This window comes from Sturnira hondurensis, unplaced genomic scaffold, assembly GCF_014824575.4.
Source record: "Sturnira hondurensis isolate 20B ecotype Veracruz unplaced genomic scaffold, ASM1482457v3 Scaffold0006437, whole genome shotgun sequence".
NCBI classification, from domain to species: Eukaryota; Metazoa; Chordata; class Mammalia; order Chiroptera; family Phyllostomidae; genus Sturnira; species Sturnira hondurensis.
Window position 1 is genome coordinate 5,083,828 of NW_028079068.1, and position 24,468 is coordinate 5,108,295.

Consider the following 24,468-nt stretch of genomic DNA (forward strand, 5'->3'; position numbering starts at 1 on the left):
GCGCACATGTTTCAAGCTGATGATCCGAGGCTTTGTGACCGTTCTGAGCGCCGGAGAGTCATCATCTTTTCATGCTTTGCCGCACCGAAACGGCCGACTGCGGTTCTGGAGACGATGGGGCTTCGCTGAGGGAGGGTCACCTAGTGGAGGATGGCGGTTGCCACTGCTGAGACAGGAGGGAAGGAGAGACCTGAGCTGCGTCTCCGCCAGGGGGCTCTTACCGCCCAGGGCTGTTCCAGCCGGGGTCCCGGTTTATGGCCACGCTTCTGCTCACCACGCGATCGTTCAATGCCAAGGCTGTGACTTTCCGGCTCCCAAGGCATCTGAGCCTCCGCGTGCACTGTCCAGTGTGGAGTCTGAAACTGAACATGGCTGCCCCCAACGCCTACAGCCGAACCCTTCATTATGATGCCTTTGATTTCTACCTGTTCTTTTGATTTCTAAATGCTGCACCATTTCAAGAGCATCATTCTCTCCCCACCCCCACCCTCCAAACACACACCCAGAGTACCCACCAAAGATCGTGTCCTAGCCAATGGAATCACTTTACCAGACTGTCTTAGAGGAAGTGTGTTGACCTGGTGGCCCGGGGCTCTCAGCCCCCTCCTCAGGATTTCTGAGCCCACCCAAAACTCTCTTCAGTGTGTTCAGAAAACTCTCATGTGCATCCCCTGCAGTGGCTGCGGAAGTTTCAGGTGGTGTCTCCAGGACATCAGACACACAGGGCAGTGAAAGTCCAGAGCCTAGCACTTCCCTGAACCAGGGAAACAAAACAAAACACAACTGAAGTAAGACAGGGGGAGGGCATGCGCTGGGCGAGAGCGTGAGTTTCCTGCACAGAAACTCTCTGTGAGTTCAGACCGGAGGGTTCAGGCAACCTTGCTTCTCAGCTCCCTGAGCTGATTTCTCCCTCCCTCTGCTCCCTCTCCCATCTGCGGGTTCAGAGCGGTGTCCACAATCCTTCGAGAGCTTCCGCTCCACAAGCCGGAGACCGAGCCTGATGGTGCTGCTGCTTTGACCCCGGCAGCTGGATCCTGCCTCCCCAGCCCTAAGGAGACAGCAGTAAGGACTGACCTTTGCCTCGCTGGGTCCACAGACCAGAAGCCAACTGACCAAGGGGCAGGTAGGTGACTCAGGGCACAGTGACCCTGCCAAGTGCTCAGCTGCTTGCCTCCACTTTCCTCTGAGATCTCTGCAGGGCAGCCTCTCCCCTCTGCCTCAGCTCCTGTATCCGCTCACTTTTTCTGGGAAGCAGCAAAGCTTATTTGGAAAGAATAACAGGGGAGGGTTTTATTCCACACTCTCACCTTTCTGTCCCAGAAGCCTCCCCTTGCCCCCCTTTTTTCCCATGGACCCTTTTGATGGAAGCAGGGACAACTGAGGTCCTTACTTACAAAGGGGACAGTGGCGGTGGGGGGACCCCGGGTAGCTGTTCTGGTGAGCAGTGTGCTTGTGAGAAACTCAAAACCTCTCCGTCTAGCAGGGGAGCAACTGTATTTTCTTATTTTCTGTACCCTTTTTTCACTTCCTCTTTTTGATTGTTATTTTAAAATCTGTTTTTCAACAAAAGTGTACTTTGGCTATTTTGCATTGGTTGCATGTGTCCAGCCTAGTGGCCCGACATGGAAGGTGGGTTCTGAGGTCCACCTCTCTCTGGACCAAAGAGCTGGCCCAAGAGTTCAGAGTCACAAGTTCACGACTAAGACGTGCCAAGTACACTTGGGTAATCTGATTAACTCCAACTGCTATTCATGGAATGCCTCCCGTGTGTACCCAACGCTGAGGGAGGTGGGGTGGTACTGAGCCTTGGGGCTCAAAGGGAGGTTCCTTGTTTTTTAAAGACTTTATTTATTTATTTGTAGAGAGAGGGGGAAGGAGGGACAAAGAGAGGAAGAGAAACATCGATGTGTGAGAGAAACAGCAATAGGTTGCCTCTTGCACATGCCCCAACCAGGGACTGAACCCACCCCGCAGGCTTGTGCCCTGACTGGGAATTGAACCAGCGACCTTTGGCTCTGTGGGATGACGCCCAACCCAGTGAGCCATGCCAGTCAGGGCAGGACACATTTTAAAGAGGAGAATGACCACACTTGATGTATGTCTTAAGAGTTTATCCAGACTGTCATGCATAAAACCATAAGGAAGCTGACGTGAACCTGAAAATGGAACAGTGAAGGTGGCTGAGATGAAGTTAATGTATTTGCTACCATGCGAGGGAACTGGACACACGTGTAACACACTTAGGAGGCCAGGCTGGCAGAAGGCTGGAAGGACAGCGTGTGGTGGGCCACGCTCCGGGCCACGCTCTGGCTCTGCCGCTGGTGGGTGTTGGCGTCATTCACTGAGAGGGGGAGCGTGGCCCGAGCAGGTCCTCTTCTCTGGACATTAGTTTCTTTTCGAGGTCCTTCCAGCTCCCCAAACCTAGAATTCTACTTCCCAGTACGAAAATTTTTCTGCGAGAAGGTGGAGGCCGAGAAGGGGGAAGGGGCATTTACATGCATGGGTCTCCAGACCCTTCATGAAGTCAGCCTTCGGACCTCCCGTCCGGCTGGTGTTCAGCAGAGGACGGAGGGCATGTGGGTCACGGTCAGAGCTGGGCAGGGACCCTCCACAACGGCCACCTCCACCTCCTGCGCTGCTCAGGAGAAGCATTGTCGGTTTGTTGCACACTCCTGGTCAACGTGCCCGAAGGAAAGACAGGGACTGCTTGCCCCAAGCACAGGGCCCCACACAAGTAGCACCCCCTTTTTCTTACAAAATCTTCGATTACAAAAGCATAAGGCTGCGATTCTGTAACATAACAATATCACACTCCAGCACGGCCTGTGACCGTTTAGGTGACACGTTCAAACTAAACCTATAAGTTATTACACCCATATTATTACCCTACCGACCATACTCAAGCAGATGTTTCTTCGGCTGGACCCTGTATTTAGGTCAAATTCCTATCGACCGGACTCTAGCGAAGGAAACGCCAGAGGCCAAAAGCACTATTCTCTTTTTATAAAGCCAATCACCAGGGAATCCCGCAATTGCCAGATTGTCTTTAGTCTGTTTGGGCTGCGCAGTTAAAAAATACCACCGACTGGGTGGCTTGAACAACAGACATTTTTTCCGCACAGTTCTGGAGGCAGACAAGCCCAAGATCAGGGCCCTGGAAGACTGCATCTGGTGAGGACCTGCTTCCTGGCTCACTGATGGCCGGCCTCTTGCTGTGTCCTCACACAGCAGACGGAGCGAGGGAGCGCGCTGGGGTCAACTTGATAGGGGCATTCATTCCATTTCTGAGGGATCACCGTTAGGACTCCCAAAGGCCCCACCTCCAAACGTCATCACTTTGGCCTTTAGGATTTCACATATGAATTTGGGGGGACGCAAGCATTCGGTCTGTAGCACAGATCTTAGGTCTCTGGCCCTGGGCTTGTACACCCTCAGCCGGTTCCCAAAGAGGAGCCAGTGCCCATCCTGGAGCGAGGAGGACTTGCAGAAGCCTGGAGGGTCTGGCCCCCCCAAAGCCCCACCCTCCACTCTAAGACTCAGTGAGCCACATGGGGACCCAGAGTGCTGTAAGGAAGAGCCAGCATCACAAAGACCCAAAGCCAGCTGCAGGCCCTGCTCCTGCTGAGAAGGGGCAGCTCGAGGATTCTGTGAAGTTATGGCAACCTGCTTTCCTGATCCTGGTTGTGGAACAGAGGTGGTTTCCAGCCCTGCTCTCCCTGTGCTGGTTTCAGATCTTGGCCCCGCCCCCCTCGGCAGCCCCCAGGTCAGGTTTTCCCACCCAGGAGCCGGGCCCTGGCTCCTGGGGCCCCACCCAGATATGCTTCCGTGGGTCCTGCTGGTCCCACAGGAGGGCTTGGATGCGGAGGCACAGCCACAAGCTGGAGGGTTATCAGAAGCAGTTAGTCACACAAGAGCAGAGAAAGGAGACTATAAAAGGCGAATGGCCTGTCAGGACTGTTCCCGTTAGACCGCCCTAGAGACCTGCCTGAGCCCCCAGGAACGAACCCGGGCAAGAGCTCAGATGACATGGGGCTCTGGAAGGAAAGAGCAGAGGCTGGCGGGTGTGCTGCAACTGAAAAGGAGAAAATCGGATTAAAAAAAAGAAAGAAAAGACTTATACTCAGTTTAAATTTATTTACTTAAAAATCACACCTACATTGTGCAATTAAAAATGAAAAATTCCACGCTGAAGACTTTTTTAAATTGGGGGTTGCTTTTGAAGCCTGAGGTTTTTGGACTGGTGCTCCAGAACAGCGGTGAGCGGACCTCTTCTGGAAAGGGCCAGAGAATGGAGCATTTTAGGCTCTGTGGTCCTGTCAGGACTATTCAACCTTTGTGACACACAGCAGCTGCAGGCACCCTGGAGATGAGTGGTGGGCGTGGGCGTGTTCTGGGCCTGTTTGCCTGCCTCTGTTTTATAAACTGAAATTCAATTAAGCATGATTATGGGCATTATTTAGACCATAAATCAAGAGCCACCATCCAGAGGAGAGAGGAAGATGGCAGCGAGGTAGGAGGGAGCAGATTCCACTTCCCCCTACACACGGGAGAAAAACCTGGCCCATCTACAGAGGAACAGAGCAGACAGCCAACAGTACCCCAGCATATGTGAAAATAGGAGACCAAAAATTGTAGCAGACATTGAAAAACCAGACGGTGAGGAGAGTGCTTCAGGGCAAAAAGGTCCCAGGGACCAAGGTGGCTGCAGCCCCAGGCCCAGCACTTGCCCGGTCTGCCCCAGGGTCCTTGGGAGAGAGCCTGGTCAACAGCTCCGTCCCCTGCCAAACCAGGTTTGAGCTGCACCAGGAGAGACCTGCTTGCTTGAAGTCGCAGAAGGGGAATAAGAACCACGTTGCAAACACACAGGGGCTGTGGGTACCCGCAGAGTCTGTGGACATAGGTTGGGGACAGATGAGAGCTGTGCTGTGATGCGCCCTGACCCTGACAGTCCCCGGTCTGGCTGGAGGATTAGGCTGTGCGAGAGGCCAGGCTGCTGTACAGAGTGGCAGGCCCGAGTAGGAGGAATTTCTCAAAAAGAAAAAGTGAAAAAAGACACTGGGGAATTCTCCTGCAACAATCGCTCCGGCTTCCTCCCTACCCAGCCAGGCAGCACTTCCAAGGGGGCGCAGGAGGCCCTGTGCACCCCCATAGCACCGGGAAGGGTGCGCACCCCACCCAACCCGTGGGGTCAGAGACAGCCTAGCCAAGCTTGCACGCCCGCAACCTGGGAGAGTGAGCTCTGAGGAAGACTTGGATGCTGCACCCAGGGTCCCACAGAGAGGCGCGCTGGCTAGCTCTGGGGAGAGTGCACTCTGAGGAAGGCCTGGATCAGGCACCCAGGGCCCTGCAGAGAGGTGCCAGGCTAGCCCTGGGGGAGAGTGTGCAGGAGGCCGACTGAGTGCTGACTGGGAAAGGAGAAGAGCCCCTCAGCCTGCTGCAGCCAGCAGGACCAGAAAAACCAGTGTGGCCAGTTTGAAACAAGCAAGAGATCATTATTATTTTTTTTTATCTCTCAATTCCTTCTTCCTCTCTCTCCTTTCTTGTTTTATTCCTTCTTCCTTTCTTCCCAATTGTATCTCTTCTTCCTTCCTTCATCTGCTTCTCTCTCTCTCTCTCTGTTTTTTAATACCCACAAGTGAGACAAAAAAAAAACAAAACCCTGGAACTGTGAAAAGACCAGAGTTGGACCCAAAGAGGGGGCTTCCCAACAGTTGAAACAGTGCGACAAATTTCACTTTGCTATTACAGAGAACCTGCAAGTTATTGCATATTTGTATTATTATTATTTTCATTATTCTTACATCTTTTATTGTAATAGTATCTGTGTATTCCTCTTCTTTCTCTTTAGTCTTCTTTGCTTGGCTGGTTATATTGTATCATTTGACAGGTGTCCCCTGTTTTCTCTTTCACAGTGTATTGCTAACTTAACTTACCGTCCTTTCCTTCACTTGGGTTCCATTAGCACACTGCTCACGGTCCTATATTCCCTATTCTTGTTATTCAGATCACATGGATTCTGTCATATGACTGTTGCTCTAATATTATGGTAAATAATAGCTGTTCCATGCAATTATAAATACTACACAACACCCCTCCCAGATCTTAGCCCACTTCACAGTTTCCTGAACTCTATTACTGTAGTGGTTAACTCTGTTCTCTCATGCACTACACCTATTTACTATCCTTTACTCTCACCTTGCCTCAGAATCTGACCTCCCGCAACCTCACTGCTTTCTACATCCAACTCACAACACTCACCCCCGCCCCCCAACAAGAGTCTTATGTTCTCTCCATCCTTTCTAAAAAGTGGCTAATTGGGTGGAATATCATGGTTAACACTATACATGGCCAAAGGATCTCCTCTCTCTTCTCTACCAGCAGCCACTGTAAATATCATAGAATACTCTCCTGCTGTCATAAACCATTTTGCCTCCCCCTCCAACTGATCACAAAAAAGAGTAGGTAGAAGCGGTGAACACCAGGATACTCACTGGAAGAGGAAACCCACCAACAAAGGAACCACCAACAGAGAACAACAGAGGAAAGTGAAGGAGGGAGTGGAAGCCACACTACTCTCAATGCAGGACCTATCTGGAAATACAATTAAATAGTGGAGAAACTACCCAGGGCAAACAACTGAACAAGAGCAAGAGAGAATTAGCAAAACCTTGTCCACACGAAAGAAACAAGTTCAATACAACCTGCCCTCACCAGCACGACAAAATACAAGAGGTGGTGGACAGAGTGACCCTCAATTAACCAGCTGGTGGGAAGGACCCACCAAAGAAAGACCCAACAACAATCAAAACCCCAAAACAAACACAGAGCCAACTTAAACAATAGCCCAAGACCAGTGAGNGCCTCCCCCTCCAACTGATCACAAAAAAGAGTAGGTAGAAGCAGTGAACACCAGGATACTCACTGGAAGAGGAAACCCACCAACAAAGGAACCACCAACAGGGAACAACAGAGGAAAGTGAAGGAGGGAGTGGAAGCCACACTAATCTCAATGCAGGACCTATCTGGAAATACAACTAAATAGTGGAGAAACTACCCAGGGCAAACAACTGAACAAGAGCAAGAGAGAATTAGCAAAACCTTGTCCACACGAAAGAAACAAGTTCAATACAACCTGCCCTCACCAGCACGACAAAATACAAGAGGTGGTGGACAGAGTGACCCTCAATTAACCAGCTGGTGGGAAGGAACCACCAAAGAAAGACCCAACAACAATCAAAACCCCAAAACAAACACAGAGCCAACTTAAACAACAGCCCAAGACCAGTGAGCTTGGAAGATCAAAAAGACTGCACCACTGAATCTCACAGATCTCCTACCACAGAAGCTCACACCAGAAACCCAGGGAACCAGAACAGATAAATTTAAGAAGCTGAGGCTAACAAGAAGAGTCTCACAAACAATGGAAAGACAAAGAAACAATCCCCAAAAGAAAGGAAAGGAGGAAGCCTCAGAAAGAATGCTAAATGAAATAGAGGCAACTCAACTATCAGATATTGAGTTCAAAGCAATGGTTATCAGGAAGCTCAATGGGCTCACATAAAACTACCAGAAACTACAGGGAAACAACAATGAACTCACTGCAAACTATAGCAACATGAAAAAGGAAATAGAAACTATCAACAATGGCCAAGAAAAAATGAAGAATACAATTTCTGAACTGAAGAACACAGTAGAAGGAATCAAAAGCAGGTTCCATGAAACAGAAGATCAGATCAGTGAACTGGAGGACAAAGTAGGAAAAAAAACACCCAGAAAGAGCAAGAAAAGGAAAAGAGGCCCAGAAAGAATGAAGAGGGATTAAGAGAAATGCAAGACAATATGAAACACAATAATATCTGTATGATAGGAATACCAGAAGGAGAAGAAGAAGAACAAGGGATAGAAAACCTATTTGAAAAAGTAATGATGGAAAACTTCCCTAATTTAATGAGAGAAAAAGTCACACAAATCCAGGAAACACAGAGAGTCCCAATCAAGAGGAACCCAAAGAGGCCCACTTCAAGACGCATCATCATTAAAATGGAAACATTCCAAGACAAAGAGAGAATTTTAAAGGCAGCAAGGGAGAAACAGGAAGTAACATACAAGGGAGGCCTGATAAGGTTAGCAGCTGACTTCTCAATGGAAATGCTCCAAGCAAGAAGAGAATGGCAAGAAATATTCCAAGCAGTGACAGCCAGAGGCCTACAACCAAGGCTACTTTACCCAGCAAGGCTCTCAATCAAGATACAAAGCCAAATGAGGAGCTTCCCATACAAAAGAAGTTTACAAGATTACACCTCCACCAAACCAGCTCTGCAAGAGATGCTAAAGGGGCTGCTTTAAGGAATTAAGAAAAAGAGAGAGAGAGAGAGAGGAACACAGGTATGAAAATGGCAACTAATAAGTACCTTTCAATAATAACCTTAAACGTAAATGGATTAAATGCTCCAATCAAAAGACAGAATAGCTGAAAGGATAAGAAAGCATGACCCACACATATGCTGCCTACAAGAGACCCACCTCAGAACAAAAGACCTACACAGACTGAAAGTGAAGGGCCAGAAACAAATATTCCAAGAAAATGGACAGGAAAAAAAATCCGGGGTAGCAATACTCATATCAGACAAAATAGACTTCAAAAAAAAGGGCCATAAAGAGAGACCCAGAAGGTCACTTCATGATACTCAAGGGAAGATTCCACCAAGAAGACATAAACATTGTAAATATATATATGTACCCAACATAGGAGCACCCAAATACATAAAGAAAATCTTAGAGGACTTCAAGAAAGATATTGACAGCAACACAATTGTAATAGTAGGGGCTATTAACATCCCACTGTCAAAAATGGACAGATCTTCCAAACAAAATATCAACACAGATATTGTGGCATTAAACAACACCCTAGATGAAATGGACTTAACTGATATATATAGAGCCCTCCATCCCAAAGAAGCTAAATACGCATTCTTTTTAAATACACATGGAACATTTTCAAAGATAGACCACATGTTAAGACACAAAACAAGCCTCAACAAATTCAAGAAAATTGAAATCATACCAAACACTTTCTCTAACCACAAAGGACTAAAACTGGAAACCAACCCTAAGGAAAAAAAAACTCAAAATACTCAAAATCATGGAGATTGAATAGCATGCAATGAATGGGTCAAGACTGAATAGCAAACAACGAATGGGTCAAGAATGAAATTAGGGAAGAAATCAAAATGTTTCTGGAAACACATGAAAATGAACTCACAGCAACCCAAATCTTATGGGACACAGTGAAGGCAGTCCTGAGAGGGAAGTTCATAGCGATACAGGCTCACCTAAAGAAGACAGAAACATTTCAAACAAACAACCTAACCCGACACCTATAAAAACTCAAGGAACAACAACAAAAAGAGCCCAGAGCAAGTAGAAGGAAGAAAATAACCAAAATAACCAAGCAGAATTAAATGACATAGAGACTAAAAGCACAATTCTAAGGATCAATGAATCCAGGAGCTGGTTCTTTAAAAAGATAAATAAAATGGACAAACCTGTAAGCAGGCTCATCAAGAAAGAAAGAGAGAGGACCCAAATAAACACAATCAGAAATGAAAGAGAAGAGATTACAACCAACACCACAGAAATACAAAGGCTTGTAAGAAATTACTATGAAGAACTGTATGCCAAGAAATTTGAAAACCTGGGTGAAATGGGCAAATTTCTAGAAAAATATAATCTTCCAAAACTCAATGAAGAAGAAGCAGAAAGCCTGAACAGACCAATAACAGCAGATGAAATTGAAGCAGTAATCAAAAAAAACTCCTGACACACAAAAGCCCTGGACCAGATGGTTTCACAGGAGAATTCTACAAAGCATTTAAGGAAGACCTAACCCCTATCCTTCACAGATGATTTCAAAAAATCCAAAATGATGGAAGACTCCCAAACTCTTTTTATGAAGCCAGTATCATTCTAATCCCAAAACCAGATAAAGACACAACAAAGAAAAAAACTTCAGGCCAGTATTGCTGATGAACATAGATGCAAAAATCCTCAACAAAATATTGGCAAACTGCATTCAATAGTACATTAAAGAGACCATACACCATGACCAAGTGGGATTCATCCCAGGGATGCAAGGATGGTACAATATTTGCAAATGAGTAAATGTAATAAATCACACAAAAGCAAAGACAAAAATCACATGATCATATGAATAGATGCAGATAAAGCATTTGATAAGGGACAGCATCTATTTATGATAAAAACACTCATGAAAGTGGGAACAGAGGGAGCATTCCTCAACCTAATAAAGGCCATATATGAGAGACCTACAGCCAACATCATACTCAATGGGCAAAAGCTAAAATCTTTCCCACTAAGATCAGGAACAAGACAAGGTTGTCCACTTTCACCACTTCTATTCAATATAGTATTGGAAGTTCTAGCCACAGTGATCAGACATGGAAAGGAAATAAAAGGCATCTGAATCAGAAAGGAGAAAACAAAACTGTCGTTGTTTGCAGATGACATGATAGCATACATAGAAAATCCTATAGACTTGGCCCAAAAAAACTGCTCAACCTAATAAATGCATTTGGCAAAACAGCGGGATACAAAGTCAATCTCCAGAAGTCAAAGGCATTTTTGTATACCAACAGTGAAACAGCAGAAGCAGAAATCAAGAAAAAAATCCCATATGATATAGCAAAAAGAAAAATAAAACACCTAGGAATAAACCTAACCAAGGAGGTAAAAGACCTGTATTCAGAAAACCACACAACACTGAAGAAAGAAATCAAGGAAGACACAAACGAATGGAAACATATACCGTCTTCATGGATCAGAAGAATTAGCATCATCAAAATGTCTGTACTACCCAAAGCAATTTACAGATTCAATGTAATACCTATTAAAATACCAACAGCATGTTTCACAGACATAGAGCAAACACTTCAAAAATTTATATGGAACCATAAACAACCCCGAATAGCAGCCGCAATTTTGAGAAAGAAGAACAAAGTGGAAGGGATCACAGTACCTGATACCAAACTGTATTACAAGGCCACTGTAATCAAAACAGCCTGGTACTGGCATAAAAACAGGCACATGGACCAGTGGAACAGAACAGAGAGCCCAGAAATAAACCCAATCTCTATGGGCAATTAATATTTGACAAAAGGGGCAGCAACATAAAATGGAATAGAAATAGCCTCTTCAACAAATGGTGTTGGGAGAACGGGACAGCTACATGCAAAAAAATGAAACTCGAGCACCAATTTACACCATATACCAAAATAAATTCAAGGTGGATAAAAGACTTAAATATAAGCTGTGAAACCATTAAAGTCGTAGAGGAGAACATAGGCAGGAAAATCTCAGATATTCCGCACAGCAACATTTTTACTGATATGTCTCCTAGAACAAGGGACATTAAGGAAAGAATAAACAGGATCTCATCAAAATAAAAAGCTTCTGCCTGGCTAAAGAAAACAGTATAAAAATAAAAAGAGAACCAACTGTATGGGAAAACATATTTGCCAATGATACCTCAGACAAGTGTTTAATCTCAAAAATATATAAAGAACTTATATGTGTCCATGCTAAGAAGACAAGCAACCCAATTAAAAGATGGACAAAGGACTTGAACAGACACTTCTGCAAGGAGGACATACAGAGGATTCAGAGACACATGAAAAGATGCTTGGTATCACTAGCTATCAGAGAGATGCAAATTAAAACCACAATGAGATACCACTTTACACCAGTCAGAATGGCCATCATAAATCAACAAACGACAAGTGTTGGAGAGGTTGTGGGGAAAGGGGAACCCTAGAGCAATGTTGGTGGGATTGCAGACTGGTGCAGCCACTATGGAAAACAGTATGGAATTTCCTCAGAAAACTAAAAATGGACCTGCCTTTTGACTCAGCAATTCCACTGCTAGGATAATATCCCAAGAACCCTGAAACACCAGTCCAAAAGAACTTATGCACCCCAATGTTCATAGCAGCACAATTTACAATAGCCAACTGTTGGAAGCAACCTAGGTGCCCATCAGTAAATGAATGGGTCAAAAAACTACGGTACATTTACACAATGGAATTCTATGCAGCAGAAAGAAGGAAAGAGCTCCTACCCTTTGCAACAGCATGGATGGAACTGGAAAGCATTATGCTGAATGGAATAAGCCAGGCAGTGAAAGACAAATACCATATGATCTCACCTTTAACAGGAACCTAAACCACAAAACAAACAAGCAAGCAAAATATAACCAGAGACACTGAAATAGAGAACAGGCGGACAGTGACCAGAGGGGAGAGGGGAGGGAATTTCAGGGCAAAAGGGGAAGAGTTTACAGGAAGTAGTATAAAGGACACATGGACAAACACTAGGGGGGTGGAAATGGGAGGGAGATGGGGAGGGCTGGGGGTGCTGGCTGGGATGGGAGTAAAAGACAGAAAACTGTACTTGAACAACAATGAAATTAAAAAATTAAAATTAAAATAAAAAAAGAGCCACCCTCCACTTGAGGCAACTTTCTCAAGCTGCACATATCAAAATTGGAAGTAAATGATTTTGCAAATCCGAACCTGAAATCATACAACTCCGATTTCTGGTGAAAGTAGTAAAAGGCTCAACAAAGATGGAGAAAACCCCACCCTTCATGGCTAATGCTGGTTTACTGACCTTCCAGATCAAGAGTATATGAAACCAGGTATTATTTTGAGTGAAGCCTCTTATAGGCATGTGGCCTTTACGTCATTTCCGCAGCCCTGACTGGTGTGGCTCGGTTGGTTGGATGTTACCCTGAAAATCAGAAAGTTGCCAGTTCGATTCCTGGTCAGGGTACATGCCTGGGTTATGGGTTCAGTCCCCGATATTTTCTTCCCTCCTTTCCCTTCTCTTTAGAAATAAATAAATTTTTTTAAAAAATGTTTCCCCAGTCCTCTCTTGGATTGCTTTTGGTACATTTTCAACAAATATAATTCTAATGTGGAAAAATGTGTTGAGGTTGTTAGCATTAGAATTGATGTTGAAGTTACTTTTTTTAAAAAAGATTTTATTTAATTATCTTTAGAGGGGAAGGGAAGGAGAGAAAGAGAGAAATATCAATGTATGGTTGCCTCTCGTGAGTCCCCTGCTGGGAACTGGCCTGCAACCCAGGCATGTGCCCTGACTGGGAATCGAACTGCGGATCGTCTGGTTCTCAGGCCTGTGCTCCATCCACTGAGCTACACCAGCCAGGGCTAGAATTGATGTTTAAGTTATTTTTAATTCTCTTGGAATTTAACAATCAATGTAACTGAAGGGTTAAAAAAAGAACAAATATTATGTAAGTCATTCTAGGGGGAAAAAAAAACTTGTCTGGGATTGGAGATGAAAGGGTATGTTTGTGGATGGGTATTTATAGTTGTTGCCAATGTTAGAAAACCCAAAGCAAACTGGGTTCAGCCTGAAGAAAACTGGCTAACAAAAGTGATGCACAGATTCAAACACCACTGGACCCCATTTCTCTGCATTTCATCTCTCTGCTCCTTGTTGGATTCCTTATCAGGTGCCACATAGTTATGAGTGGCTGCCGGCAGCTACAGAGCAACATCCTCCAGGTTCAAGGTTAATGAAGAAGAGAGTGCACTTCCCACCGCAAAGTCCCAGCAGAAGCCTCATTGAAGCTCGTGGCTCTCTCTGGGCTCGTGCCCCTTGCTCATTCAAGGCCATGGCCAGGGGTGTGCAGTGCTCCCACTGTGCCCACACCCCTGTACAGAGCAGCCACCCAGCAGAGTGCACTCTGCCTGAAGAGTGGTTGCTGTGGCTCAGGATGCTTTGCAAGAGGAAAACAAGGGAAGGCTAAGTGGATTCCCAGAGGCAGAACCAAGAGCTGGCCCACGGTAATTGGAGCGTTTCTTCAGAAACCCTGTGGGGCTCATTAGCTCTAGTTATCAGGTGTAATTTGCCCCAGGGCTATCTCTTGGCATATTCCCTCACACAATAGCCAACTGCCAATTTATCTGACCTCACTGCTGAAAGGTCAAGCTTTCCTGCTTAGCTTATTTCACATGCAAGGATGGTGTGTTCAATCCAGTGGGGCCATTGGGCATCATAAACTGGGAGACTCAGTGCCTTCCTTCTCCCAAAGTGTGTGGGGCTCAAGCAACTGCCTCAAGTTTGAGATGAGGAGCTTTTGTGCAAAAATGTAATGAAAGAGTTTTAATTCCTTCGTCTGAGAAAAAAATCACAGGTTTCCAGAGAGACCCCCATATTCTTAAAACAAATTCCTCTCATTGCTTGAGCTAATTACTACAGCTAGATTTATGTAAATCGAAACACAAGGGTCATACATGATCACCCGTGAGTGTGCTGAGTGTGTACGGGGGACCCCAGGCTGGTGTGGGGCAGGGGAGGAGGATTCCAGCCCAGGCCAGGAGGCTGAGGCCACCAGCTGAGTTGCTAAGGCTGTGGGACAGTTGTGGGGTACCACAGTGGCTTTCGGGTGAGAGACAGTAGCACAGCCAGGCCACACCAATGAGGGGAGGGACCAAAGTCCACAAAAGTGACTTCTGAGGAACAGAAGGCTTGGCTCCTCATCTGAGCAGCTGAGAGGGGTGGGGATTACGGGACAGCACTGGTGACCTCTAGCCACAGGGTGGATGCACAAAGGGCTTGGACCCAGGGCCACTGGAGACAGAGTGTCAGGCCCCCAAGAGAGGATGGAGATGAAGAGTGAGGAAAGTTCTGGAACACTGCACAGGCAAGCAAATGAAGTGGGTAACAAGATCGCCTTTCTTCTTGGCCTCCATTGGGTCGCACACCCCGCACCAGGTCACCTCAGGTGGCAGAGGAGTTTCATTGTCCACCTAGGCAAGTGGCATGAGGGGCAAGAGCCAGGAAAGGCAAGACCTTCCTGGGGGAAGGGCAGAGTCTGTGTGAAGAGGCTCCTCTGTGGTCACGCCCCCTGGGCCACCTCCCCTGGAGCCCTATCCTCCCCATCTTCAGACCCCCATGGCCTGCATGGGTCCATCTGGCACGTCCTTGACCCTGCAGGCTGTGGAACCAGACAGTCTGGATTTGAACTTCCACTCCCGTATTTGCTATGAACCTTGGGCAAATAGTCTCACCCATCAGCACCTGAATTTCTCAATCTGCAAATGAGGATGTGAATGTTTAGTTTGCTGTGAACGTTGAGTAAGACAAGAGAAAAAAGGTGAAGCACGATGAACATGGTTAGGTGTTCGGTCAAGTTCAGCTGCTTGGAGATCTTTGACTCTCTTCTGACCTTTCCTCTTCTGTTACAGCCCAAATCAGGTCTGTCTCCTCCTTCGTCAAGCATCTTACGGTTGGGTTTTTCAGGGCGTCCTCTTGGACCAGCTCCTGCTGACATCAACACGTATCCCTCCATGTGTTTCCCAAACCTTGAGATTCAGCGCTGCCCATTCCAGAACATTCCACTGCGATGAGTAGCTGAAACTTGGCTTGCTTTCAATTTGCTGAAGTAGGGTTTATCAAAAAGTTTTGAACAGAGCCTTTTAAGTGCCTTGTCTGGAATGAGAGCCAGATGACACTTTCCTGGATTTGTCTTTCTAGAAGGTGGGTCATTAAACACTTCTGGGTGTTAACAGAATCAGTCATCCAGGACTAGAGGCATTTTTTGTCAAGCTCTCACTTGAGGCCTTTGCCCCACCCATGAGCTTGAGTGGCGGCTCCTATTGCCGGACAGAGGCGTGGCTCAGAGTGGGTCTGACTAGGGTCATGCATAGTGTGAGGGGTTTTGACTTTGTGTAGGAAAGGTCTCACAGTAGAAGTCCAGGGGACTGTGAGGGTATGCTTATTAAAGCTGGGGACAGGAAAACAAGGAAGGGCTTAGCATAGGTGAAGCAACAGGAGAGCCTCGGCTGGGCTGCCTTAGCTCACTGAGAAGTCAGAGGAAAGGGGACTTTAGGGACAGGGTCAACCTGGGACACGCTGCCCGCTGCCCACTGCCTTAGCCTTTAGGAGATGCATGCCTGCGAAGAAAGAACCAGGGGGAAAGGAAGTGAAAGGGAATGGTGTGGGTTGCTCCCCAGAGGAAGAATGTGCCCTGGGTCCATTGTCTTAAGGCTTTTGTCTCTCTCTTGCAGTTGGGAATCTTAGGGGAGGTCTCAGGGGAAGTTTTCAGCAGAATGTTCATCAGTTCTCCAGGTGTTCCCTGTCAGGACCATGGTCTCCTCTGATCTGGTCAGTGCCAGGGCAGGGCGTCTGTAATCATTGCAGTTGATTCTGGTGTCGCTCACCTGGTTTTGTTGCTTTTCTGGGCCTGGAGCTGAAACACAACTGAGGCCTAGATGTCATGTCCAGGGAGTAAGTGTTACCCTGGAGATCAGGTCCTTGTTTTCTTAGCTTTTCCTCCTGCCAGGCGCTCAGGCCTTCCACCCTGGTGACCACCTGCGCCTGGCTGTAAATTGCTCTGCCACTGTGCTCAGCTGTCTGTCTCAGTTTCCCCATGCCACTTGTCACAGAATTTTCCTAGCTTCTTACTATCGTGTCTCATTTTCCCCTCAGAGACCTCCATCCTTAAAATCTTTTACCCTGCAGAGGTCACGGTCAAAGAAATTACCATGTAGGTCACGTATTGAATATCACACACTCTTCTGAAGCATGTGTTATCACCACTCTGACACCTTCAATGTTATGGCTTAACATTAGTCATGTACAAACAGGCAACTAGTCATGACCTTGAATGTATGCACCCAACGTATGTGACAGTGTTTAAGAAAAGAGTTTCTTTGTGTCCCTCAGATCAGCTGTGACCTCCATAGGGTTTGGAGGTGGTGAGAGAGGAGGGTTTCTCTTCAGTCACTGCTTCCTGCTGACAAGGACTGTGGTCCCTGCCTGTGTGGGGTACGGCAATCTCTCCCTGTCTGATCTAAGAGACACAAGGGAACAGAATCCGAGACTGGAACAAAAAGCTGTTAGCTAATTCTTCCAAAGAAGGGGCAGGCTGGAATCCCTGAAGCATATCATCATCTTGATATGGAATTTTTATATCCAACTCAACCATCTAGTCCTGATGAGTAAATTCAGCCAAACCACCGAGTCTCATTTCAGGAGGTGGTCTTTTTTAAACTATAATTTTAAAATAGAACAGATAAAGTATGTATAGGGGGGGCTTAGTAGCTTTCCCCTCCGTGGTAAATTCAAACTCCCAAACTGTCAGCCAGGGGACAGGGAAACACCCCTAAGCAACCCCATCCATTCCTGCCTTTTCTTTCCAAATCTCACTTCAGTCTCCTACAGTTCCTCCTAGGGGGGCTGGCTTTTGCAATAGAAACAGACTTCTCCACAAGAGTTTCCTGGCAAACCCTGTTTCATAATTCTATAGCTTACCCAACTGGGAAGCTGAATCAGACTCCAAGCTTGCTTCATCATGAAGCCACCGCATTTCCGTAAGCCTGATTTACAAGAAAATCATAGCATTTGCAGGTTTATTCACACCCAGAAGGCTGCCATGTCTGCTGTCCTTGAGATTTAATGATCCAGGCAGGCAGGAAGCAGTTTTCTGGGGCTTAACCAAAGCCAGGCATCAGGACTATCCAAAAAAGCAGGAGGAGTAGGCAAAAAACCACCTCTGCTGGGGACCACTGCAGCAGGAACCAGACAATGCAGCAGAACCCTGGAGGCATGCACAGCAGTAGTGACATCAGGGGGCAGAGCCCAGCTCCGGGGAAAGGACCAAACTAGATGAGAGGTACAGAACCCCAGCACATCCAGAAAAAGGACCCGCCAAGGGGAAGGCCCAGACCAGGCCTGGAAGATTCAGGAAGTGGGCGGAACACTCTAACAACAGCCTGGAGGTCACCAAGACCTCAGATCCAGGGGCAGCCGCAGCCAGAGTTTGCCCTGAAAACTGGTTTTCTATTATAGTGTTAGTGGACCCGTGTTCCTCCTAGGGGCTTCTAATTTGTAATAAAGATAGGCTTCCCCTTAATTTGGTTTTAGAGCTGGCATTGCTAATTTTGTATGCAAAAATTAACTTAGACATTCAAAGAGATACATTTTGGCCATATTCGGTTGGTCACTTCTAGTTAAATCTTCCCATTTTTGTAAGTACTTGCAAGTGAGTAAAAGCTTTTCAGCAATTGCATGTCTGCACATCAAATCCTCCCACATGTCTCTGCCTCCCCTTCAAACATTCTTAGCTGCCCGAGAACATCCGGGTTGAACCAGAGGGAGTAAGCGTTCCTCATCCTCATAGCTGAACCACTGAGTTTAGACTTTTATTTGTTCAGAAAAAGGCTTTGTGAAGGCCATGAGAAAGCAACTTCAACTGAAAGCCAATGTTAAAAATCAGCCATCCATTTTTTCCCCTTCTGTCCTGTCTTAACTTGGCTTCTTCTCAAACCTTAACCTCTAGCTCTACCTTGGTGATTTTAAAAAAGACAGATGAAATAAACTCAGCCTCTTACCTTAGAACAACAGAGACGTCTAGAATCCATGGGAATTCACCCAAGCCCAACCGACACAAACAGAGAAGCTGGTAGGGCACGATGGACCCCTACAGTACCTAGCCCAGTCCTGGTCTGTGAGGCCATCCTGGGTCAGCTCCTCTCCGGAATCCTGCCATTCTATCAATGATGAAACAGCTCAAGTCACTGCAAATGAGCCAGCTCGGCTGTACAGGGTCAAGAAGGAATGTCCTATCTGGGTTGTCATATAATGTGGATGAGGGCCTGGCCCTGAGTGGGTCTGACTAGGGTCATGTGCAGTGTATGAATTTTTGACTTCGCGTAGGAAAGATTTCACAACATGAGTCCAAGTGACTATGAGGATACATTTATTAAAGCTGGGGACAGGAAAACAAGGAAGGGCTTAGCATAGAGGAAGCAACAGGAGAGCCTCGGCTGGGCTGCCTTAGCTCACTGAGAAGTCAGAGAAAAGGGGGTTTTAGGGACAAGTTCAGGGGACCCACCTGGGACACGCTGCCAGCTGCCCATTGCCTTAGAGTTTAGGAGATGCATGCCTGCGAAGAAAGCAGTGTGGGTAGGGAGAAGAAAAGGAAAATGGTGCTGGCTACTCCCCAGAGGGACAGCACCCGCCCCAGGTCCTTTGTCATGAGGCTTTTACCTCTCCTGCAGGCGGGAATCTTAGGGGAGGTCTCAGGGGAGGGTTTCGGCAGAATATTCATCAGTTCTCCAGGTGTTCCCTGTCAGGGTCATGGTCTCCTCTGATTGATCAGTGCCAGGGCAGGGTGTCTTTAGTCGTTATCATTGGTTTTGACATTGCCCACCTGGTTTTGCTGCTTTGCGGGGCCTGGAGTTAAAATATAATTGAGGTCAAGATGTTATCTCCAGGGAGAAAAAGCCAGGGTAGAAGAGGTTACTCTGGGGGTAAGATCCTTGTTTACCCAGTGTTGCCCCCACCAGATGCCCTGGAGACCAACTGCACCAGGCTGTCAATTGCTCAGCCATTATGTTTAGCTTTTTGTCCGTTTCCCTATTCCACTAGCCGAGAATTTTCCTAGCTTATTTTCCTGTCTCCCTGCCACACCCTGAGGGGCTGTACCCTGACTCGTTTCCTTGTGCTATGGAGGATCATTAACTTCTCTGCCATTTTTCAAACTTATCAAATTATAAAACATTCACTGCAACATCATGCACCTTGGTCTCCGGCAGTAATCATACAGGAAAAGGGCTGGAGGGGAGTCTGTCATCCATCAGCAATCGGGGCGGAGCTTGGAGGCCTCACCCTCCCCAGAGGCAGCCCTGGGTCTCTGTCTTTCTCTTGCACATATTATTTTGGCAGATTTTGAGAAGTTAATCTTTCTCTACTAGAGTGACTTCACTTCTGTTTTATCCTGAGAGGAGGCCCCAAGGAGAAGACCCCAAGTGGCCATGAACTCTGCCATCACCAGCTGTGAGCATCCTGACCCCTTGGTGAGTGCTGGTAACATAGAGAGGGAAGGATAAGAAGGGGGCAGGCAGCGAGGAAGGAGGAGGCCTGGTGCAGGGTCGAAGCATGGAGTCCTAATGCCCTGATTTATGATTACTGCTAAGGGTGATGGCTCACAGATCTAGATGACATATTCAATGATCAGACAAAGGCGGCAGCTATACTCTGGACCTGCCATCACCGACGCAAAGATTCCTCCCTGAGAGCTGACTTCTGAAAGAGTCACAAAGGAAGGAGGAAAGGGTGGAAAATCCTCTGCTTGACCTTTACCCACAGGTTAATCTCTGTTGAAACTAAATGTGGGTTTCTCAGAAATGATCAGAAGCCCTTTCTGAAGCAAATCAAAGGGAACAAGAGTGGGAAGCAGAGAGAGAGAGAACTGATATTTACTGAAGTCTTGTGAAGCAGGCTCTTCTGCTCCCATGTTATAGATGGGGAGCCTGAGGCCCAGAGAAGGAAAGCCAGGGTAACCCAGCTGAAGGCTTGTCTGACTAGTCCTTGAGCCCTGGCCCTAGGACCTCTCCAACCTACTTTGGCCACTTGAAAGTAGCAGCAGGACCTGAGTGGACACCCTCTGGTCTTGCCACTGCCCCCCACAGGTGGAAAGAGACCGTCCCTCCACACCAGGCCGGGGCTGCAGGCCCAATGAGGTCCAGCCCAGGTGTCTTTGGGATGGGTGCTACCCACGAATCTGGACTGGGCTCTAGAGCTGTCCCCTGGAGCCAGTCTGCTAGACACTGGTCACTGCTGGTCCGCCTCTGAGAGAGAGGAGGCCCTGGCTTCCCCCTGGAAAATCGTTGGGGTGAGGCAGACACCTGAGGGAACTCTCCTCCTTTCTCCTCCGAATAATTTCTGTTGCTACTTCATGGAAGCTAAACAAAACAAAACAAAACAAAACAAATCTTGGGAAATAAGTTGAAGACCCCGTTTCTGAAGGCTGTGATGTTTTCTACATTTTGGACTCTCCTGAGGCCAGTTGGAGTGTGGAATGAACAGGGCACATACCCATCTCCTGTTCAGTGGCCCATCTTCTCTTCATTTTCCTCAAAACCTCAGTGTCAGCACCCAGAGGGAGAAGTCACTCCCCTGGAATGCTTTTGGTTTCCATGTGCCTGTCGCTCTGCTCCAAGCGTCTAGGGATGTAAACCCAGGGAAGATAGCTTTCCGACCCTGAAAGCTTACGGCCTAGCTAGAGAAAAGGGGGGGACCCAGAAATCTTTCTCATACAAGGGAGAAACTGGTTAATGATGTAACAGGGGGACAAGAGGGGCTGGGAGTGCGAGGGAGGAGAGTCGTACAGGGGTGGGACATCAGGAGAGGCGATGGAGGAGGAGACAGTGAGCTCTGGGGAGCAGGGGCGCGAGTCCAGCCGGAGCACAGGGTGAGCAAAGGCACTGAAGCAGGATCATGGAGGCCGCCCTTGGAGAGAACGGGGCAATCCCATTGGCTAGAGGCAGGCGAATGGGAGCGTTAGGAAATGAACCTCGCTGGGGTTGGGTGGGGGATGAAAGGCTGTGTAGGGTACGGATGGCGCGGCAAAGGGCAAGGGATCCAACTGCCCCCGAGAACTCCACCCATTCCCACTGCGGCTGTCCCCGCACCAGTCTTCTGCTCTGCTTGTCTGCACCAGGGAGCTGGAGGGCTGTCCCATTGTGCTCAAGGGACAAAACTACAGGCAATGGCCCTAGGCACGAAAAGAGGAGGGCGCTGTGCTCCCATTTACAACGGGACCTTGGACAAGCCTCCCAGAGCCTCAGTCTTCACATCTGTGAATCGGGGGTGATAAGGCGGTGGTGAGAATCAAAAGAGAGGCTGCACTGGAAGCTGCTTGTAAAATGCAAAGCAGGACCAACAGCAAGGCTTACCAGACTGCCTCTTTCCGTCAAGCCCACATGCTGAGTTGGCAAAGTCACCTCCCACAGGAAAGGGTGCAGCCCCTCTTCCTGAAACAGGGGTGCTTCATTAAGACTTTGTTCTTCCTTCTTTCTTTCTGCTGCATAGAATTCCACTGTGTAAATGTGCCGTGGTTTTTGGATCCATTCATTTACTGATGGGCACCTAGGTTGCTTCCAGCACTTGGCTATTGTAAATACCATAGGATCTCACCTTTAACAGGAACCTAAACGACAAAACAAACAAACAAACAAACAAGCAGAATATAACCAAAGACAATGAGATAGAGAACAGGCTGACAGGGACTAGAGGGGAGAGGGAAGGGAATTTCAGGAGGAAAAGGGAAGGGTTTACAGGAACAAGTACAAAGAACACATGGACAAAAACTAGGGGCAGGGGTGGAAATGGGAGGGAGGTGGGGANACCTAGGTTGCTTCCAGCACTTGGCTATTGTAAATACCATAGGATCTCACCTTTAACAGGAACCTAAACGACAAAACAAACAAACAAACAAACAAGCAGAATATAATCAAAGACAATGAGATAGAGAACAGGCTGACAGGGACTAGAGGGGAGAGGGAAGGGAATTTCAGGGGGAAAAGGGAAGGGTTTACAGGAACAAGTACAAAGAACACATGGACAAAAACTAGGGGCAGGGGTGGAAATGGGAGGGAGGTGGGGAGGGCTGGGATGGGAGTAAAAGACAGAAAACTGCACTTGAACAACAATTAAATTTTAAAAATTACCAAGAAAGCTACTAAAAATATATACAGATGTACCATGGCAAAGTAAAAACAACAACAAAAAAAGACTTTGTTCTTCCTCCGGAAGCGGGCTTGCAAGCTTCCTCCTCCCGCGGCAAGTCACGTGCACCGGCTTCTCCCTGCAGGGGCTTCCCCACCCCAGGGTTGAAGGTGCCCCGCAGAATGGGACAGACTCTGAGATGGCGCTTCTCCTACCCGCCTGGGAAGCCCTGCTCTGCAATGTCTCTGGGGTGCCGCTTGTGTCTGTGCAGGTCTTTAGTGCTCCAGCAATCCCTCTGGGCCCCACAGGACCCTGCAGCCATGATCTGCACCTCTCCCATCTGTGTGTGTAAGCCAGGCGAGGTGCTTTACCAGAAGAGTCCCTTTGATCGGGCCCTGTGTTTTCAGCGGCCTTGGCCAAGGGGCTTCAGAGAAGTCACAGACTCTTAGCAGACAGGAAGAACCAGTGGTTCTCCAGGAGGACATGTTTCCCCCAGATCCACGTTATAATTTTTTTTTTAAATTTGGACCTCACGCAAGGTCAGTTTCCCAGACACTTTTAAAGCAGAGGTAGAAGTGGTTTTCATAACCTTCAGAGGGTCCAAGTCGATACCCAGACAGAATATTCGGAGCTCACCATGCTGAGAACAGTCTTTGAGTCATTGGCTCTTACTAGGAAAAAAGACAAGAAGGGCTAGGAGTTCCCCCTCCCACCCATATTTGCTTCTCCCTTGCCTTCGTGGGAGCTTGGAGAGATCCTGGGGAAGCTGGGAGTGAGCTCCTGGCAGAACACACGCAGCTGTCCCAGCCTCGGCCCTGTGAATTCGTGCACAGGTGCACGCTGGGTACCACAGGCTCTGTGCTCACTGGGGTCTGCAGACATCCTTGCACCACCCCAGATTTAGATGGGGAGACAGAGGCTGGGGGAGGCGTGGTGATGCACCTATGAGCTCTGAGCAGGACACCGAGAGACATCTGCCCAACTTCAAACGGTGCGCTTGATTGCTCTGTAACGTTCCTGGAATGGACCGACCAACCCAAACGATCCCTCAGTCCCTCTTTCCTTCGTCCTCTCCTCTTTTTCTCAGCCTGTGTTTAACCTTTGTTTCCTTCACTGAATCCTCCCAACCTCCACAGGAACCTCAGCAAAAGTGGTCCGGGGCCCCGAGTTCCCTCCAGCACCCTCTTGTCTGACTTCAGTGTGACTTTGACCTCCTTAGGCAAAAACAACCTCGTGTGCCACCCAAGTGCCAAGCAGCATCCTTGTTTTCGGGAATCTAAATAGGATAAGCATGATGTTCCAGAAGAGGTCCAACCAATTAGGAATTTTTTTAAAAATCAATGAGAAAAATGCTCAATAGTCATGAACGTATACGTTCATTCATTTACTTCATCAGTCAACAGATAGTTATATGAGCGCTAACTATACGCTAGAGATAAAGACGTTATGGGACTTTACGGTCTCTTGGACAAATAAACATGATTACAGTGAGGCATGTTGGGGCCATGGTTTTGTAGGAGCCCCAGGGGAGGGGAGACCTAGTCTAGGCTGAGGCCAGGATGGGGGGAAATCAGGGGAGGCTTCCTGGAGTAGGTGAGCGATGCATGCTTCCAGCCATCACTAAATAGGTGAGCAGAAGCAAAAATCTTACATCTATGTTTCAGGACATACATGTTAGATTGGTGAGTAAGTGCTCTTCAGGATCCCAGGAACAAATGACTGTGCAGAGCTGTGCTGCGTAGATTGGCCAACCCACCGTCAGCAAGCCTCACCACAGTCCTGCTTAACACCCTGCAGTGCACACAACAGCTCCACCCCCATGCACAGTCACACACACCACAACAAAGGAATATCCTGCCCAAAATGTCAGTGGTGCTGAGGGTGAGAACCTCTATCTTGGAATACAGTTCC

The 24,468-nt window shown here is 47.5% G+C and overlaps 1 protein-coding gene across 3 annotated transcripts in view; it reads left to right on the forward strand.

The window, feature by feature from the left end:
- Window positions 1-544: 544 nt before the first annotated feature.
- LOC118989120 (solute carrier family 23 member 1-like) overlaps window positions 545-24,468 on the forward strand; it is a 55,503-nt gene continuing 31,579 nt past the window's right edge. For all 3 annotated transcript variants that reach the window (XM_037049145.1, XM_037049146.1, XM_037049148.1), the window contains exons 1-2: window positions 545-1,123; window positions 19,803-19,904. In XM_037049145.1, the coding sequence (XP_036905040.1) occupies window positions 19,863-19,904 (42 nt within the window). In that variant the 5' untranslated portion in view covers window positions 545-1,123; window positions 19,803-19,862. The remainder of the gene's footprint in view (window positions 1,124-19,802; window positions 19,905-24,468) is intronic.